The 17,548-nt window shown below is 45.5% G+C and overlaps 1 protein-coding gene across 5 annotated transcripts in view; it reads right to left on the bottom strand.

Annotated features, from left to right (window-relative positions):
• mcm9 (minichromosome maintenance 9 homologous recombination repair factor) overlaps window positions 1-17,548 on the bottom strand; it is a 76,673-nt gene that overhangs the window by 24,975 nt on the left and 34,150 nt on the right. For all 5 annotated transcript variants that reach the window (XM_072499382.1, XM_072499383.1, XM_072499384.1 and 2 more), the window contains one exon: window positions 1,649-1,768. In XM_072499382.1, coding sequence (XP_072355483.1) covers window positions 1,649-1,768 — 120 coding nt within the window. The remainder of the gene's footprint in view (window positions 1-1,648; window positions 1,769-17,548) is intronic.

The following is a 17,548-nucleotide window of genomic DNA, read 5'->3' as shown; positions in this document are numbered from 1 at the left end:
GGGCAGAAGGAGGCCATTTGGCCCATCGAGTCTACACCAGCCCCTGAAAGTGCCCACAACTCCACCCTATCCCCGTAACCCCACCTAACTTTTGGCACTAAGGGCAATTTAGCATGACCAATCCACCCATCCTGCACATCTTTGGACTGTGGGAGGAAACCGGAGCACCGGAGGCAACTCACACAGACATGGTGAACGTGCAGACTCCACACAGACAGTGACTCAAGCCGGGAATCGAACCTGGGACCCTGGTGCTGTGAAGCAACAGCGCTAACCATTGTGCTACCGTGCCACCCCTTAATAGATACATAATGTGAACAGTTGTGGTCCTAGCACAGTTCCCTATGGTAACCCACTAGTCACTGCCTGCCAATCGGAAAAAAACATTCATTCTAAAAGGAAATTGACCCTCATTATACATATTTTACATGGCTGCAAATGTGTTAAAAATAGGAATCATGTTCCTTGTCAATCTTTCTCCAGAAAATTCGAAACTTGGCATCTTGAAACTGGAATTAACCTTATAGTCACTATATCAAATTATCCGTACCACGTCCCCTTGAACTTTAGGCAATGCATCCAATATACATTTGTGGATACTACTGCAATGTTTCCAAGCGATTGTTTTGATTCTCTCTTATTGGAGATGGTCATTGCCTGGTACTTGTGTGGCGAGAGTGTTACTTGCCACTTGTCAGCCCAAGCCTGGATATTGTCCAACATTTCCAAGCTTCCTTTATCCAATTAATAAGTCATAAAATATTAAATTAACTTCTTTTGGCAATGAAGTATTCTCAACATCCATCCAAAGGACTTCATTTTCACCATTAGCAACATTTTGAAACTGTTAATAATTTCAGTGAACACAGAAATCTTATTTTCTTTCCATAACTGTCACTTACATTTAATGCACTGTGCTAATTTACATGAACTTAAATTTTTCTGTCATAATGTCTACTTAACTAATTTTCTAGACCTTTGATCAGTCTCCCCTATAACCATCATACACTTGATTTATGCATCAAACTCTGGTCACTCATATGGAAAGTCCTGCACCAGCCCCTGAAAGATAATTCTCTCTGTATGTAACTTTCTCAACCAACTCCTTTACTGAAGTACTGTTTTATCAGTACATTATTCAATTTTCCCTTTTATAATTATTAAGATTAATTTTCTCTATGCGACACAGTAAATCAGAATTAGTCAGGCTATGGGTGGCACGGTGGCACAGTGGCGGCACTGCTGCCTCACAGCACCAGGTTCAATTCTGACCTTGGGTGACTATTTGTGTGCAGTTTGCACCTTCTCCCCATGTGTGCACGAGTTTCCTCCGGGAGCTCTGGTTTCCTCCCATAGTCCAAAGATGTGCAGGTTAGGTGGGGTTACAGGGATAGGGCGGGTAAGTGGGCCTAGGTAGGGTGCTCTTTGTGGGTCGGTGCAGACTCGATGGGCCACATGGCCTCCTTCTGCACTGTAGGGATTATAAGATAAAATAAGCATTTAAAGCAAATTCCAAACAAAATAATACAAAAGTGATTAAGCATGTTGAATGTACCATATATACTTCTTAATAATTTCTTCATGAATTTCAAAATCTGTTTTGCGTTACAATTTTGTTAATTGTACAGTATCTAAATATTTCACTTGCCTGCACTGGTAGATCCAATTCCAGCTGTTAGTACTGACCGAGGCACAATTTTTGCCGCATATTTAAGAAATTGAGATTTTCCAGTACCTGGGTCCCCTACCAATAAGAGATGGGGTTCCCCTGTGAAACAAAGGAAGTATATTAATGAACACATATTGCTTAATTAATTAATTAGACACAATCAAAATGTACCAGGAAATCGAGCATTATTCATTGAAAGGTGAAGCAGCCAGGTGGAACACAGCATTCACAGCAATGGGTCTGTGATCACAGTCTCCAGGAGGAAATGACAATCGTGGAAAACACATGTAAAAGAATCAGGGATTGCCCGTGATTATCAAAAAAAAAAAGCAGCAAAAATATGCAGATACCACTCCTTTCTGTGTGAGTGCCAGATTGTAGAATCGCCACTTGTATAAAATGTAATCATTTTTAGCGGACAAAACCACAAAATGTTCCCTGTATCAATGTGAATAGTTCAGAATCATATTCAAAACTATGGATTCACAAATCTCATTATTTATATTTCAGTATGTTTTCTGGAATCTTTATAATTTGTGTGGTACTAAGCTGTAAGAAAAGGACTTCTTAACTGATCCATCTGCTTCAGGCGATTCGATCCAGAGGCAGATACTCCTGTGTTGTGAAAGGGTTTGTTAATTTGCTTCGTTTCTTCACTGGATTCTACTTTTGGGAGATCATCTCTTATTTTTTGAATAAGCCAATGTAAGACTTGAATATTCACCTCTTGCCTGACACGATGGCGCAGTGGTTAGCACTGCTGCTCACAGCGCTGAGGACCCGGGTTCGATCCCGGCCCCAGGTAACCGTCCATGTGGAGTTTGCAAATTCTCCCAGTGTCTACATGGGTCTCACCCCCACAACCCAGTAGATGCAGGAGGCAGATTGGCCACGCTAAATTGCCCCTTAATTGGAAAAAGAAATGAATTGGGTACGTTAAATTTATAAAAGAAAAGAATATTCACCTCATTTTCTTTCTCATAGAAATATATGTATTGATTAAGTATTTCAGTGAAGAGTGATGTAGTGATGGATTGCTAAACGAAGGCCCGGATTTTCGTTTCCGGGGCAAGACTGGGAGAATGTGGCCTAGGAGGTTGTGATTTCGTTCCGGGGTGACATGGTTCCCTGGGAGTCAGGTCAGATGACGCCGCACCCCAGAATGAATGAAGAGAATGCATGTGCGGAGGTAGGCTGGCAGTGAGGTTGGGGTGCGTGAACGACTTGCACTGGTGCACCGGCACAGAATTCAAGGTCTAATTTTTAAAAAACAGGAAACCATAAAACAGCCCTCCAGCTCTCACTCCGCATGCCCAACCCATACCATATCATGCACCACATACACCACCCCCATGGCCACCTATACCCTCCCTGCCAACTTATTCCCCTATGTCCAAGCCCACATGAACATACAAATTAGGAGCAAGAGTATGTCACTTGGCTCCTCGAGTGTGTTTTGCCATTCAAAAATATCATGGCTGATCTGATTGTAACTTGAACTCCACGTTGCCGCCTATCCTCAATAACCTTTCACGCCCTTGCCTGTTAAGAATCTGTATAATTTTGCCTTAAAAACGTTAAGGGACTCCGCTCCCACTACCTTTTCAGAAAGAGAGTCCCAAAGCCTCACAACCCTAGAGAGAAAAAAAATGTCATCCGTCCGAAATAGGTAACCACTTTTAAAAATATATATTTTTATTCAAGTTTTTAATATTTTAACATTCTAAATACACAACATAACATAACAAAAACAACAAATTCCCCCCTCCAGCACCCAATAACCGAGAACAAATACCCCATTTTGACCCCCCTCCCCCTTAACAGTTGACCATAACCAGCTCTTTAAAATGTATTACAAACATACTCCATTGTTTTGTTATGCTCTTGTCGTAGCATAAGCTGCTTCCTTGATGTGCAGTCTGACAAAGGAAGGTTGAGACTTGGAGATAGCTTTAACACGTTTATTAAACTATCAACAATTCTCCTACTTGGATTCGACGCTACTGTTAATCCTGCTATAGCTACTCAGACTGATGAACCAGTCTGCTACAATCCATGTGGTGGGAGTAATGTTCAATCAACCCTGTGTCTGTACTCACTGAGAGTCTCCACTGGAAAGAGACTGAGCATGTGTGATGTGTCCTTTTATATGGGTTGGTGTAATGCCCTTCTGTGGCAGTGTCACCTGTGTGTGTATCGTGACTGCCCATTGGTCGTGTCCTATCTTACTGACCTATTGGTTGACTGTCTGTGTGTCATGTCTCTGGTGTGCCCTCTAGTGTCTAGCTAGGTGTACATTAACCCTTTGCGTACTTAGTGATGTATATCACCACATCCCCCTTTTTTTGTGTTACATATTTTCTGTACAGTGTTAAAGAAAATTGAACAAACTAGGTAGATGAGTGATACTCTGTACAAGTTATGATAACAGTGATCATTAAACAATAAGTCCAAATCATATGCATGAGTCCAAAGTTCATTAATTATTATGGTCGAGTAGCTTTCTTGTTTAGTTGGTGAGTTGGTGATGTTGATGGTAGCATTGCATTGTAAACGCCATCAGTGTCCCTGTGCTGAAGGAACCAAGAAGTGGTCAAATCACTTCGTTGTCGGATTTGGATTCTTTTTTTTTCTTTTGATGCTTGTGGTGGTAATTCTTGATGGCATCTGTCCTGAAAGCCAGGTTGCCTGTTGGTAGTGCAGCAAACGTGAATTGGTAAGATGCATCGTCCTGCCATGGCATGTCATTGTACTGAGCTGAGCAGTAACAGTGTCCCTCATTTGCAGAGTTGTACCACGTCGTACCAGTCGTAGTTCCATTGGTGTTGTTTTTGTCGACGTTGTTGCCTTTGGTACGCTTCTTGCCATTGTCTCTGATGTTGTTGTTGTGGTGGTTGGTTTTGTTGCCGTGTTTACTGCGCTCAAGGACCATACTCTGCGGATAATACGAGTCCTTCACACAGTTACTCGTGTTAGCGTGCTTTGTGGCATCTGCTGTCTCCTTGAGCGTGCCGTCACCGAGTTTGCGGCGCTCCCCGTCTGGAGTCATGTCCGGCTTACTTGAATCAGCTTTGGCTTGTCGATGCTCCCCGTCTAGAGCCCTTTCTGGTTCACCTGAATCAGCTTTGGTTTCTTGATGCTCCCCGTCCGGAGTCACTGCAGGTTCACTTGAGTCAGCTGAGATGTCTTAATGCTCCCCGTCCGGAGTCATTTCAGGTTCACTAGCAGCATCGGAGGTTTCTTGATGCTCCACGTCCGGAGTCAAAACATTCAGGAATGCATTTGCTTGTGGAGGGGCTCGAGCGAATGAGGTTTGAAGTAATGTGGTGTCACCGGAGTCACCAGTAGTCTCACTGTGATTGACGAGTGCCTCTGTACATTCTAGCTGAGGTCTGTCACGTTGCACATCTGGTATGGGAAGTGGGATGCCGTCGTCCCTTGTCCCACATACAGTGGGTAGAGCCTCAGTGTCTTCTTGTGGTTCACTTGAGCTGGGTAGACTGTCAGAGTCTTCTTCTGGTGGCTCAAATAATCTGGGTGGACTGTCATAGTCTGCTTGCTGTACACTGGAGCGTGGTAGACTTGTTAACTGGAGCGTGGCAGACTGTCATAGTCTTTCTGTTTTTCACTTCAGCGTGGCAGACTTGCATTGTCTGCTGCTGGTTGCTCAGAGGAGGTTGCTAGACCCTCATGGTCTTGTTCATGCAAGGACTGCGCTTTGGAGTCTTGCATTGCTTCTATCGTGGGGGCTGTCCACGAGTCTCGCTGTGGAGTCTTTCATCGCTTTCTGCGTGGAGTCGGGGACGCTTCGCGGTGCGTGGACCACTCTCTGTGTGGCAGCAGGCTGCTCTCCGTGGGATTGTACCGCTCTCTGTCTCTTGGTGTCAGGCCGCAGCATAATCCTGCACCCACGAGTCGGGATGTTATATCTGCTGCGCTGAAGATCCTCAAATCCGAAGAACTCGTCGTCGGGGTCGTCAATGTGCAACACGTCTAGTTGCGGTTCGGATTTGGTACTGGGGTAGCCTCCCAAGGTGAAAGCTTTGTCTGAGTCATTGTCTTCCAATACCATATCATCACGTTTTGTGTCGGAGCTGGCATTGGGCTCGCGACGTCCAAAGAAGAATTCAAGGTCTGAGTCATAGTCTTCAAGGACTGTATCATCTCTTTGGGCGGTGCCAACTGCTTGTTGCAGGGTTCTGCGGAAGTTACTTTCAGCTACGATTCGAATTTCAGTCATTGTGCTGTCGTTCCAGTGAAAGAATCGGATTTAAGGCTTTAAAGTTTTTTCCCCGTGATTTGGGACATTTCCCCTTTAAGTGGGCGTGGTCCGGGGCCTCTGATGTCACGACGCGCGTGACGTAGTGCGTAGGAAGCGATTGCGCATGCGCAGATCGCTGTTCCTTTACTTGGGGCCTTTTTCACAATTGCGCATGTGCGGCTTCTCGTGCATGCGTAAATGGACCTTCCCGTTCTGTGCGCTCTTTGTGCAACTGTGCATGTGCAACACCTTTTCCAAGATGGCTGCAATTCAAAACTGCCGTTCGTTGCTGCAAGCCGACCTCGCGGTGAGTTTTGGCGCCTCTTTTACCTTTTCTTCTTGTATGCTCCTCGCAGAATTCTTGGAATTTGTCTAGGACTGCCTGGAAATCGCTCTTGCTTTGCCCCTTTGAGTATTTGAAGGTCTGGAAGATTTCAGCTGCTTCTGGACCCGCGATGGTAAGTAGAAGCTTTATTTTCTCTGCATCCGCCACGCCATCTAAGTCGGACGCTACCAGGTAGATCTCGAATATCTGCCTGAACCAACGCGAGTTTTCACTGAGATTGCCTTGGTACGTGAGCTGCTGTGGAACCGGAAACCCGAACATCTTGCCTGGCTGTTGTTGCTGGTTGTCACTGTTCGCTGAGTTGAAACTTTCTGGATTTAACAGTCCACTCCTGGAACCATGTTTTGTTATGCTCTTGTCGTAGCATAAGCTGCTTCCTGGATGTGCACTCTGACAAAGGAAGGTTCAGACTTGGAGGTAGCTTTAACACGTTTATTAAACTATCAACATCCATTTCATGTGGAACCCCCCCACTCGCCCCCCCCTCAAAATAAATTTCACCTTCTCCAAATACAGGAACTCCCAACAGATTCCCCAGCCATACAGAGGCACAGGTTGGAGAGATTGACCTCCACCCCAACAGGACCTACCTGCGAGTAATCAATGAGGCGAAGGCTAAAACATCTGCCCCCACTCCAGTCTTCAGCTCCGGCAAGTCTGACACCCCTAACATGGCACCCAGGGGGTTGGGCTCCAAGTCCGCGTGCAAGATGGCCGACATCGTGCTGAAGAACGACCTCCAAAATTTCCCCAACTTCGGGCAGGACCAGAACATATATACATGATTGGCCGGGCCCCTCCCACACCATTCAGAAATGTCCTCCACCCTCTCAAACAACCAGCTTATCCTCGACTTCATCAGGTGTGCTCTATGTACCACTTTAACTGCATCAAATCCAGCTTCGCTCACAAGGTTAAAAAAAGTCATCCTTTGCAGCACCTCACACCGCAACCCCTCCTCCAGCGCCATCCCCAGCGCCTCCTCCACTTGGCGTTAACCGTCTCCAGAGACACGCTCTCCTCTTCCAAAATGCTCCCGTAGATCACTCAGATGACTCCCCCCTCTAACCCCATCAGTCACAGCACCCCCGCCAACAGCGAGGTGCCACTGGAAAAGTCAGGAAAATCATCTTCGAGGCGTCAGGCCCAGTCCCGAGCTATCTGATGATCACTTAAACAATGCCTTCTAGTTCTAGATTCTACCACAAGAAGCCCTTCATTACCTCATGCCAACCAAGCCACCCACTCATGGCAACAGGCAAACAATCATAAAATCACAGAATCTCTACAGTGCAGGAGGCGGCCATTCGGCTGTTGAGTCTGCACCGGTCCTTCGAGTGAGCACCCTTTCCCACTCCCCCTAACCCTGTAACCCCATAACCTAACTTGCACATCCCTATACACCAAGGGGCAATTTCTCATGGCCAATCCACCTACTCTGCACATCTTTGGACTACGGGAGGACACGGGGAGAACGTACAAACTCCACACAGACAATGACCCAAGGCCGGAATTGACCCGGGTCTCTGCCGCTGTGAGGCAGCAGTGCCAACCACTGTGCCACCGTGCTGCTATTTGTTTTAACACTCCACACAGTTTTTTTCAATGAGCAAAGGGCAGGAGTTTTAAATGCCATGGTAGCTCCCTTTGGCAGTACACTTTGATACAATTGTTCTTTTACAGTTCCACTGAGTTTACAGACTTCTTGTGCACATTGATGCATTTTTTTAGAAATCCCAAAGTGCACTTTCCCTATTCCAAAGGACATCTTGCCTCTCTAAAAGGGTACTCCGGATATTAAAATGAATCCACAAAGTTCAAACCTGCTCCTACCAGGTTGAATCGGTGCACGGCAGGTTTCAGACACCGTTCACACCAAAATTATATGCATGGGAAAATTGCTGATTTCTACAGATACTGCTGCACAACATCCGCGAAGTGAAACGCAACACAACCCCATTTTTGCCCTTGCAAAAATAGAAGGTGCCATGTTCAGTGGGGGACTTCCAATCTTCAGGCTCATCCACCATTTTTGCAATGACAGAGAGGCTCGCCTTCATTGTGAAAGTCTAGGCAAAAGGTCATGTAAGGTGGTATGCAGCTGTACTATTGGGAACATATCAATTTCTATTCCTTTCTCTCTCGATCTGGGGAGAGACTTTGGGATGCTCTGTTGCAGAGGGATCTGGATGTCTTCGTGCATGAATCGCAGAAAACTAGCATGCAGGTACAGCAGGTAATAAAGAAAGCGAATGGAATGTTGACATTTATAGCTAAAGGAATAGAGTATAAAGGTAAGGAAATGTTGTTGCAACCAAACAAGGCATTATTGAGACCTCACCTGGAGTATGGTGCACAGTTTTGGTCCCCTTATTGGAGGAAAAATATAGTGCCACTGGAGGCAGTTCAGAGGAGGTTCACTAGATTTATTCCAGAGATGAGGGGTTTGTCGTATGAGGAGAGATTTAACAGTTTAGGTTTATACTTTCTAGAGTTTAGAAGAATGCGGGGAGATCAAATTGAGGTATACAAGATGACAAAAGGATAAAGTAGATGTGGAGCAGATACTTCCTCTTGTGGGACATTCTAGAACGAGAGGGCATAGTCTCAGGATAAGGGGTAGCAAAGTTAAGATGAGGAGGAACTACTTCTCCCAAAGGGTTGTGAATCTGTGGAATCCGCTACCCAGAGTACAGTGGTTGCTGGGACAGTGAGTAAATTTAAGGGGGATTAGACAAATTTTTAATTAGTAATGGGTTGAAGGGTTACAGAGAATGGGCAGGAGGGTGGAGGCCATGATCAGATCAGCCATGGCCTTATTGAAAGGTTGGGCAGGCTCGAGAGGCTAAATTTCCTACTTCTCCTCCTAGTTCTTATGCACTAAGAAAGAACCATTCTCTCTAATTCCACCTTTCAGCTCTTGGTCTGTAGCCCTGTAGGTAGCAGCACCTCAACACAAATCTAGTGTTCTTGATTAATATGGGGATTTCTTGATTAATAAGGGGATCATGGGTTATGCGGAGAAGGCAGAAGAATGGGAATGTGGAATGTGGGCAGCACGGTAGCCTTGTGGATAGCACAATTGCTTCACAACTCCAGGGTCCCAGGTTCGATTCCGGCTTGGGTCACTGTCTGTGCGGAGTCTGCACATCCTCCCCGTGTGTGCGTGGGTTTCCTCCGGGTGCTCCGGTTTCCTCCCACAGTCCAAAGATGTGCAGGTTAGGTGGATTGGCCATGATAAATTGCCCTTAGTGTCCAAAATTGCCCTTAGTGTTGGGTGGGGTTACTGGGTTATGGGGATAGGGTGGCGGTGTTGACCTTGGGTAGGGTGCTCTTTCCAAGAGCCGGTGCAGACTCGATGGGCCGAATGGCCTCCTTCTGCACTGTAAATTCTATGAAAATATCAGCCATTATCAAATAGCAGAAGAGACTCGATGGGCCAATTGGCCTAATTCTTCTCCTGTATCTTCTGGTCTCTAGGTCTCCAGGACTCTTTCTCCGATGACAGCCATTCTTATGGAACATATTAATTATTTCTCTTTACGAGTTCTGGTAAGAACATAGAACATTACAGCTCAGTATAGGCCATTTGGCTCTCGATGTTTCGCCGACCTGTGAAACCACTCTAAAGCCTATTTACACTATTCCCTTATCGTCCATATGTCTATCCAATGACCATTTGAATGCCCTTACTGTTGGTGAGTCCACTACTGTTGCAGGCAGGGCATTCCACGCCCTTACTACTCTCTGGGTAAAGAACCTACCTCTGACATCTGTCTTATATCTATCTCCCCTCAATTTAAAGGTATGTCCCCTCGTGCGAGACATCACCATCCGAGGAAAAAAGCTCTCACTGTCCACCCTATCCAATCCTCTGATCATCTTGTATGCCTCAATTAAATCACCTCTTAAACTTCTTCTCTCTAACGAAAACAGCCTCAAGTCCCTCAGCCTTTCCTCAGAAGATCTTCCCTCCATACCAGGCAACATTCTGGTAAATCTCCTCTGCACCCTTTCCAATGCTTCCACATCCTTCCTATAATGCGGCGACCAGAATTGCACGCAATACTCCAAATGCGGCCGCACCAGAGTTTTGTACAGCTGCAACATGACCTCATGGCTCCGAAACTCAATCCCTCCACCAATAAAAGCTAACACCGTACGCCTTCTTAGCAACCCTCTGAACCTGGGTGGCAACTTTCAGGTATCTATGTACATGGACACCGAGATCTCTCTGCTCATCCACACTGCCAAGAATCTTACCATTAGCCCAGTACTCGGGCTTCCTGTTATTCCTTCCAAAATGAATCACCTCACACTTTTCTGCATTAAACTCCATTTGCCACCTCTCAGCCCAGCGCTGCAGGTTATCTATGTCCCTCTGTAACTTGTAACATCCTTCCGCACTGTCCACAACTCCACCGACTTTAGTGTCATCTGCAAATTTACTCACCCATCCTTCTACGCCCTCCTCCAGGTCATTTATAAAAATGACAAACAGCAGTGGCCCCAAAACAGATCCTTGTGGTACACCACTAGTAACTGAACTCCAGGCTGAACATTTCCCATCAACCACCACCCTCTGTCTTCTTTCAGCTAGCCAATTTCTGATCCACATCTCTAAATCACCCTCAATCCCCAGCCTCCGTATTTTCTGCAATAGCCTACCATGGGAAACCTTATCAAACGCTTTACTGAAATCCATATCCACCACATCAACTGCTCTACCCTCGTCTACCTGTTCAGTCACCTTCTCAAAGAACTCGATAAGGTTTGTGAGGCATGACCTACCCTTCACAAAGCCATGCTGACTATCCCTGATCTTATTATTCCTATCTAGATGATTATAAATCTTGTCTCTTATAATCCACTCCAAGACTTTACCCACAACAGACGTGAGGCTCACCGGTCTATAGTTGCCGAGTACAGCACAGGAACAGGCCCTTCGACCCTCCATGCCCAGGCCGACCATGCTGCCCGACTAAACTAGAATCTTCTACACTTCCTGGGTCCGTATCCTTCTATTCATGTATTTGTCAAGATGCCCCTTAAATGTCACTATTGTCCCTGCTCCCACCACCTCCTCCGGTAGCGAGTTCCAGGCACCCACTACCCTCCGTGTAAAAAACTTGCCTCGTACATCTACTCTAAACCTTGCCCCTCTCACCTTAAACCTATGCCCCCTAGTAATTGAACCCGCTACCCCGGGGAAAAGCCTCTGACTATCCACTCTGTCTATGCCCTTCATAATTTTGTAGACCTCTATCAGGTTGCCCCTCAACCTCCTTCGTTCCAGTGAGAACAAACCGAGTTTATTCAACCGCTCCTCATAGCTAATGCCCTCCATACCAGGCAACATTCTGGTAAATCTCTTCTGCACCCTCTCTAAAGCCTCCACATCCTTCTGGTAGTGTGGCGACCAGAATTGAACACTATACTCCAAGTGTGGCCTAACTAAGATTCTATACAGCTGCAACATGACTTGCCAATTCTTATACTCAATGCCCCGGCCAGTGAAGGCAAGCATGCCGTACGCCTTCTTGACTACCTTCTCCACCTGTGTTGCCCCTTTCAGTGACCTGTGGACCTGCACTCCTAGATCTCTCTAACTTTCAATACTCTTGAGGGGTCATTTATAAAAATGACAAACAGCAGTTGCCCCAAAACAGATCCTTGTGGTACACCACGAGTAACTGGACTCCAGTCTGAACACTTCCCATCAACCACCACCCTTTGTCTTCTTCCAGCTAGCCAATTTCTGATCGAAACTGCTAAATCTCCCCGAATCCCATGCCTCCGTATTTTCTGCAGTAGCCTACTGTGGGGAACCTCATCAAGCGCTTTACTGAAATCCATATACACATCAACTGCTTTACCCTCATCCACCTGTTTGGTCACCTTCTCAAAGAACTCAATAAGATTTGTGAGGCACGACCTATCCTTCACAAAACCGTGTTGACTATCTCTAATCAAATTATTCCTTTCCAGATGATTATACACCCTATCTCTTATAAACCTTCCCAAGATTTTGCCAACAACAGAAGTAAGGCTCACTGGTCTATAGTTACCAGGGTTGTCTCTACTCCCCTTCTTGAACAAGGGGACAACATTTGCTATCCTCCAGTCTTCTGCCACTATTCCTGTAGACAAAGATGACTTAAAGATTAAAGCCAAAGGCTCAGCAATCTCCTCCCTAGCTTCCCAGAGAATCCTAGGATAAATCCCATCCGGCCCAGGGGACTTATCTATTTTCACACTTTCCAGAATTGCTAACAGCTACTCCTTATGAACCTCAAGCCCTTCTAGTCTAGCAGCCTGAATCTCAGTATTCTCCTCGACAACATTGTCTTTTTCCTGTGTGAATACTGACGAAAAATATTCATTTAGCACCTCTCCTATCTCCTCGGACTCCAAGCACAACTTCCCACTACTGTCCTTAACTGGCCCTACTCTTACCCTCGTCATTCTTTTATTCCTGACATATCTATAGAAAGCTTTAGGGTTATCCTTGATCCTACCTGACAGACTTCTCATGTCCCCTCCTGGCTCTTCTTAGCTCTCTCTTTAGGTCCTTCCTAGCTAACTTGTAACTCTCGAGCGCTCTAACTGAACCTTCATGTCTCATCTTTACATAAGCCTCCTTCTTCCTTTTGACAAGTGTTTTGACTGCCTTAGTGGACCACGGTTCCCTTGCTCGACCACTTCCTCCCTGCCTGACAGGTACATACTTATCAAGGACACGCAGTAGCTGTTCCTTGAACAAGCTCCACATTTCCATTGTGCCCATCCCCTGCAGTTTTCCTCTCCATCCGATGCATCCTAAGTCTTGCCTCATCGCATCATAATTGCCTTTCCCGCAGATAGAACTCTTGCCCTGCGGTATATACCTATCCCTTTCCATCACTAAAGTAAACGTAATCGAACTGTGGTCACTATCACCAAAGTGCTCACCTACCTCTAAATCTAACACCTGTCCTGGTTCATTGCCCAGTACCAAATCCAATATGGCATCGCCTCTCGTTGGCCTATCTACATATTGTGTCAGGAAACCCTCCTGCACACATTGGACAAAAACGGACCCATCTCACGTACTTGAACTATAGCGTTTCCAGTCAATATTTGGAAAGTTAAAGTCCTCCATAACAACTCCTCTGTTGCTTTCGCTCCTATCCAGAATCACCTTTGCAATCCTTTCCTCTACATCTCTGGAACTTTTCGGAGGCCTATAGAAAACCCCTAACAGGGTGACCTCTCCTTTCCTGTTTCTAACCTCAGCCCATACTACCTCAGTAGACGAGTCCTCATCAAACGTCCTTTCTGCCACCGTAATACTGTCCTTGACTAACAATGCCACCCCTCCCCCTTTTACCACCTTCCCTGAGCTTGAAATATCTAAACCCCGGCACCTGCAACAACCATTCCTGTCCCTGTTCTATCAATGTCTCCGAAATGGCCACAACATCGAAGTCCCAGGTACCAACCCATGCCACATGTTCACCCACCTTATTCCGGATGCTCCTGGCATTGAAGAAGACACACTTTAAACCACCGTCCTGCCTGCCGGTGCACTCCTGCAACTTTGAAACCTTACTCATGACCTCACTACTCTCAACCTCCTGTATACTGGAGCTACAATTCAGGTTCCCAAGCCCTTGCTGAACTAGTTTAAACCCTCCCGAAGAGCATTAGCAAATTTCCCCCCCAGGATATTGGTACCCCTCTGGTCCAGGTGTAGACCATCCCGTTTGTAGAGGTCCCCCGACCCCAGAATGAGCCCCAATTATCCAGAAATCTGAAACCCTCCCTCCTGCACCACCCCTGTAGCTACGTGTTCAACTCCTCTCTCTCCCTATTCCTCGTCTCGCTATCATGTGGCACGGGTAACAACCCAGAGATAATAACTCTGTTTGTCCTAGATCTAAGTTTCCACCCTAGCTCCCTGAATTCCTGCCTTACATCCCTATCCCTTTTCCTACCTATGTCGTTGGTACCTATGTGGACCACGACTTGGGGCTGCTCCTCCTCCCCCTTAAGGATCCTGAAAACATGATCCGAGACATCACGCACCCTGGCACCTGGGAGGCAACACACCAACCGCGAGTCTCTCTCGTTCCCACAGAATCTCATATCTATCCCCCTAACTATGGAGTCTCCAATGACTAATGCTCTACTCCTCTCCCCCCTTCCCTTCTGAGCAACAGGGACAGACTCTGTGCAAGAGACCTGTACCCCATGGCTTACCCCTGGTAATCCCCCCCCCCCCAAACAGTATCCAAAGCGGTATACTTGTTACTAAGGGGAACGACCACAGGGGATCCCTGTACTGACAGCTTTCTCCCAGCCCCTCTCACCGTCACCCATCTATCTTTATTCTTCGGAGTAACTACATCCCTGAAGCTTCTATGTATGACCACCTCTGCCTCCCGAATGATCCGAAGTTCATCCAGCTCCAGTTCCCTAACACGGTTTCTGAGGAGCTGGAGATGGGTGCACTTCCCACACATGAAATCAGCAGGGAGACTGACGGCGTCCCTCACCTCAAACATTCTGCAGGAAGAACATTGCACTACTTTCCCTGCCATCCCCTCTAGATAAAAAAAGAAAAAGAAAGAAAGAACTTACCGGTTATTCACTCCCCTCCTCAGCCAGCACTCACTCAGTAACCTCTGCGCCCCGCACGATAAGTGTGACTTGACAACAGCTCCTCCACAAACCACCTTCAAGTTAGGGTGACCACAACGGAGGTATGCAAATTACCCCAACAGCCAATCAGCAGCTCCGCTCTACTGCCCTCTGCTGGATGCTTGTCTTCACTTGAACATCTAGGGTCTCTTGCTCAGGTACACCTTCAAGTTAGAGTGACCACAACAGAGATATGCAAATTTCCCCCACAACAGCCAATCAGCAGCTCTGCTCTACTGCCCTCTGCTGGATGCTTGTCTTCACTTGAACAGCTAGGGTGTCTTTCTCAGGTACACCTTCAAGTTAGGGTGACCACAATGGAGATATGCAAAGTTCCTCCGCAACAGCCAATCAGCAGCTCCACTCTACTGCCCTCTGCTGGATAAGGAGAATGGAATAAACAGGTGCAGCAACGATTCATGGATAGTGGTTTGAGGCCAAGAGGCGATGAGGAACAGCAACTCACACTGGCCCAGAGGTCAATGTATGGAGTTCCACAATACAAGATCTGAACTCAGTATCATTAATGGTGTGGTACATTGTTTAATCACTATAAAAATACCTCAATCTCTTCGCAAGGATGTACTAAAGAGCATACACGATCCACATCCAAGGATTGATAAATGTAAAAGCAGAGCTCGTGACTCTGTTTACTGCCCAGGTATAAACCAGGATATTGACAGGATGGTCAGTTGTTGTGACACATGCCAGACACATCGTTGTAAGCAAACAAGAGAACCTATACACATACCTGATTTACCTACGGCATTATGGCACAAAGTAGCTATTGATCTCTTTCACCTAGACTATTTTCAAACTATCCAGAAATGGCTTCACTGTCAAGAATGTCAAGAAGTGTAATTCTGCACACCAAGTCCTTTTTTGGGGCTGATTTAGCACACTCTGCTAAATCGCTGGCTTTTCAAGCAGACCAAGGCAGGCCAGCAGCACGGTTCGATTCCCATACCAGCCTCCCCGAACCGGCGCCGGAATGTGGCGACTAGGGGCTTTTCACAGTAACTTCATTGAAGCCTACTTGTGACAATAAGCGATTTTCATTTTCACAAAGAATTCCGCAAGTTGTCGCGACAGTCCTTGTTTTAGCTGTAAAGAGTGGCGACACTTCGCAGTCACGTATGATTTCAATCACGTCACATCAAGTCTGTTGTACCCTCAAGCCAATGGAAAAGCCGAAAAAGGTGTACATATTGTTAAACAATTGATGAAGAAAGCAATAGACAGCCAATCTGATCCATATCTCGCAATATAGAGTTACAGAGCGTCACCATTGTCACATGGTAGATCGCCAGCAGAGTTTCTCATGAATAGAAGGTTGCGTACCACTCTTCCATACTTGGCAAAGGAGGAGCATACAGTGGTACTGCAGGAAATGCAAAACATTAAAGCAAAACAAAAGCAGTTATATGACAGGAGTATCTCGAACTTTACCACCTCTGAATAGTGATGACATTGTGAAAGTAGAAGATTCAGGCAATTGGTTGAGAAAAGCCATTGTACTTGAAGAAGTAGCACTTCGATCCTACAATGTACAGACAGACAATGGGTTGGTTTTAAGAAGAAATCATCGCGCACTCTTGAAAACCAGAGAGGACTTTCACAACAACGTGATGGAAGACAAATCTACGTCAGAATTAATGTCAGCTGCAGTGTCAGCTAGTTCAGCAGTTCCTGAGCATGAGAATGTCATGGAGAACATTGAATCTACAAGTTCTGAGCAGCAAGATCAAACTTTGAGAAGATTAACCAGAGTTAGAAGAAAGCCTGTTCGACTCAATTTGTAGATTATATATATAGAAAATAAACATATATAAATATATATAAAAATATATTTGTTAAACACGTTTTTAAAAATCATAATACTGTTGGACTCAGGCTCATGATATCACATGTAAATATACTGATGATAATATATTAATTTATTCCTTCAAAGGAAAGGGAATGTGATGATATCTTGGTTGTAATTCACCGCCTGACCACTTGGAGTCTCACTAGTGAATGGTAGAGTCAGGTGATCCCTCAGACTGGCTGGACGAAATTGGAGAGAGGTTGCTTGTGCTTCAGCTCACTGCTATTCATCTGTCATTTTGTATATAGTTTACCCACAGTTAATGTTAATAAATCATTTATAGCTTTAGCTACAAGTGTTCTTGGAATATAAATCAGGCAATCCGACAAGAACAATACAGACCCATTTAACCAAAATAGAATTATAGATGATCCAAAGTAGGACTCCTCATCCTTGAAAGAGAGACAGACAAAGAGGTGATCTTACAAATATAAGCAAGATCATAAAATTTAAAATTAATCTGAAACATTACTTCAAATCAAACAGCAGTAGGACAATGACACTGAAATTCTAAACGGTGATACGCAAAATTTTGAGTTGATTTAGGAAATCACTTTTGACTAAATGATCAATACATGAAGGAAACATTAAAATCATTTGAGGTAAAACCAGAGGGGGAGATTGTGATTTTGTTGTTGTTGAATACCCTGAATGACTTTCCTCAACCAGATTGTGTGCTTTTTGTTTCAAGGGCTGCATTGAAACTATTAAATAGATTAGATA

The sequence above is a fragment of the Scyliorhinus torazame genome, chromosome 4 (assembly GCF_047496885.1).
Source record: "Scyliorhinus torazame isolate Kashiwa2021f chromosome 4, sScyTor2.1, whole genome shotgun sequence".
Lineage (NCBI taxonomy): Eukaryota > Metazoa > Chordata > Chondrichthyes > Carcharhiniformes > Scyliorhinidae > Scyliorhinus > Scyliorhinus torazame.
Note: the sequence above shows the minus strand (reverse complement) of the source record. Positions and strands in the feature narration are given on the sequence as shown.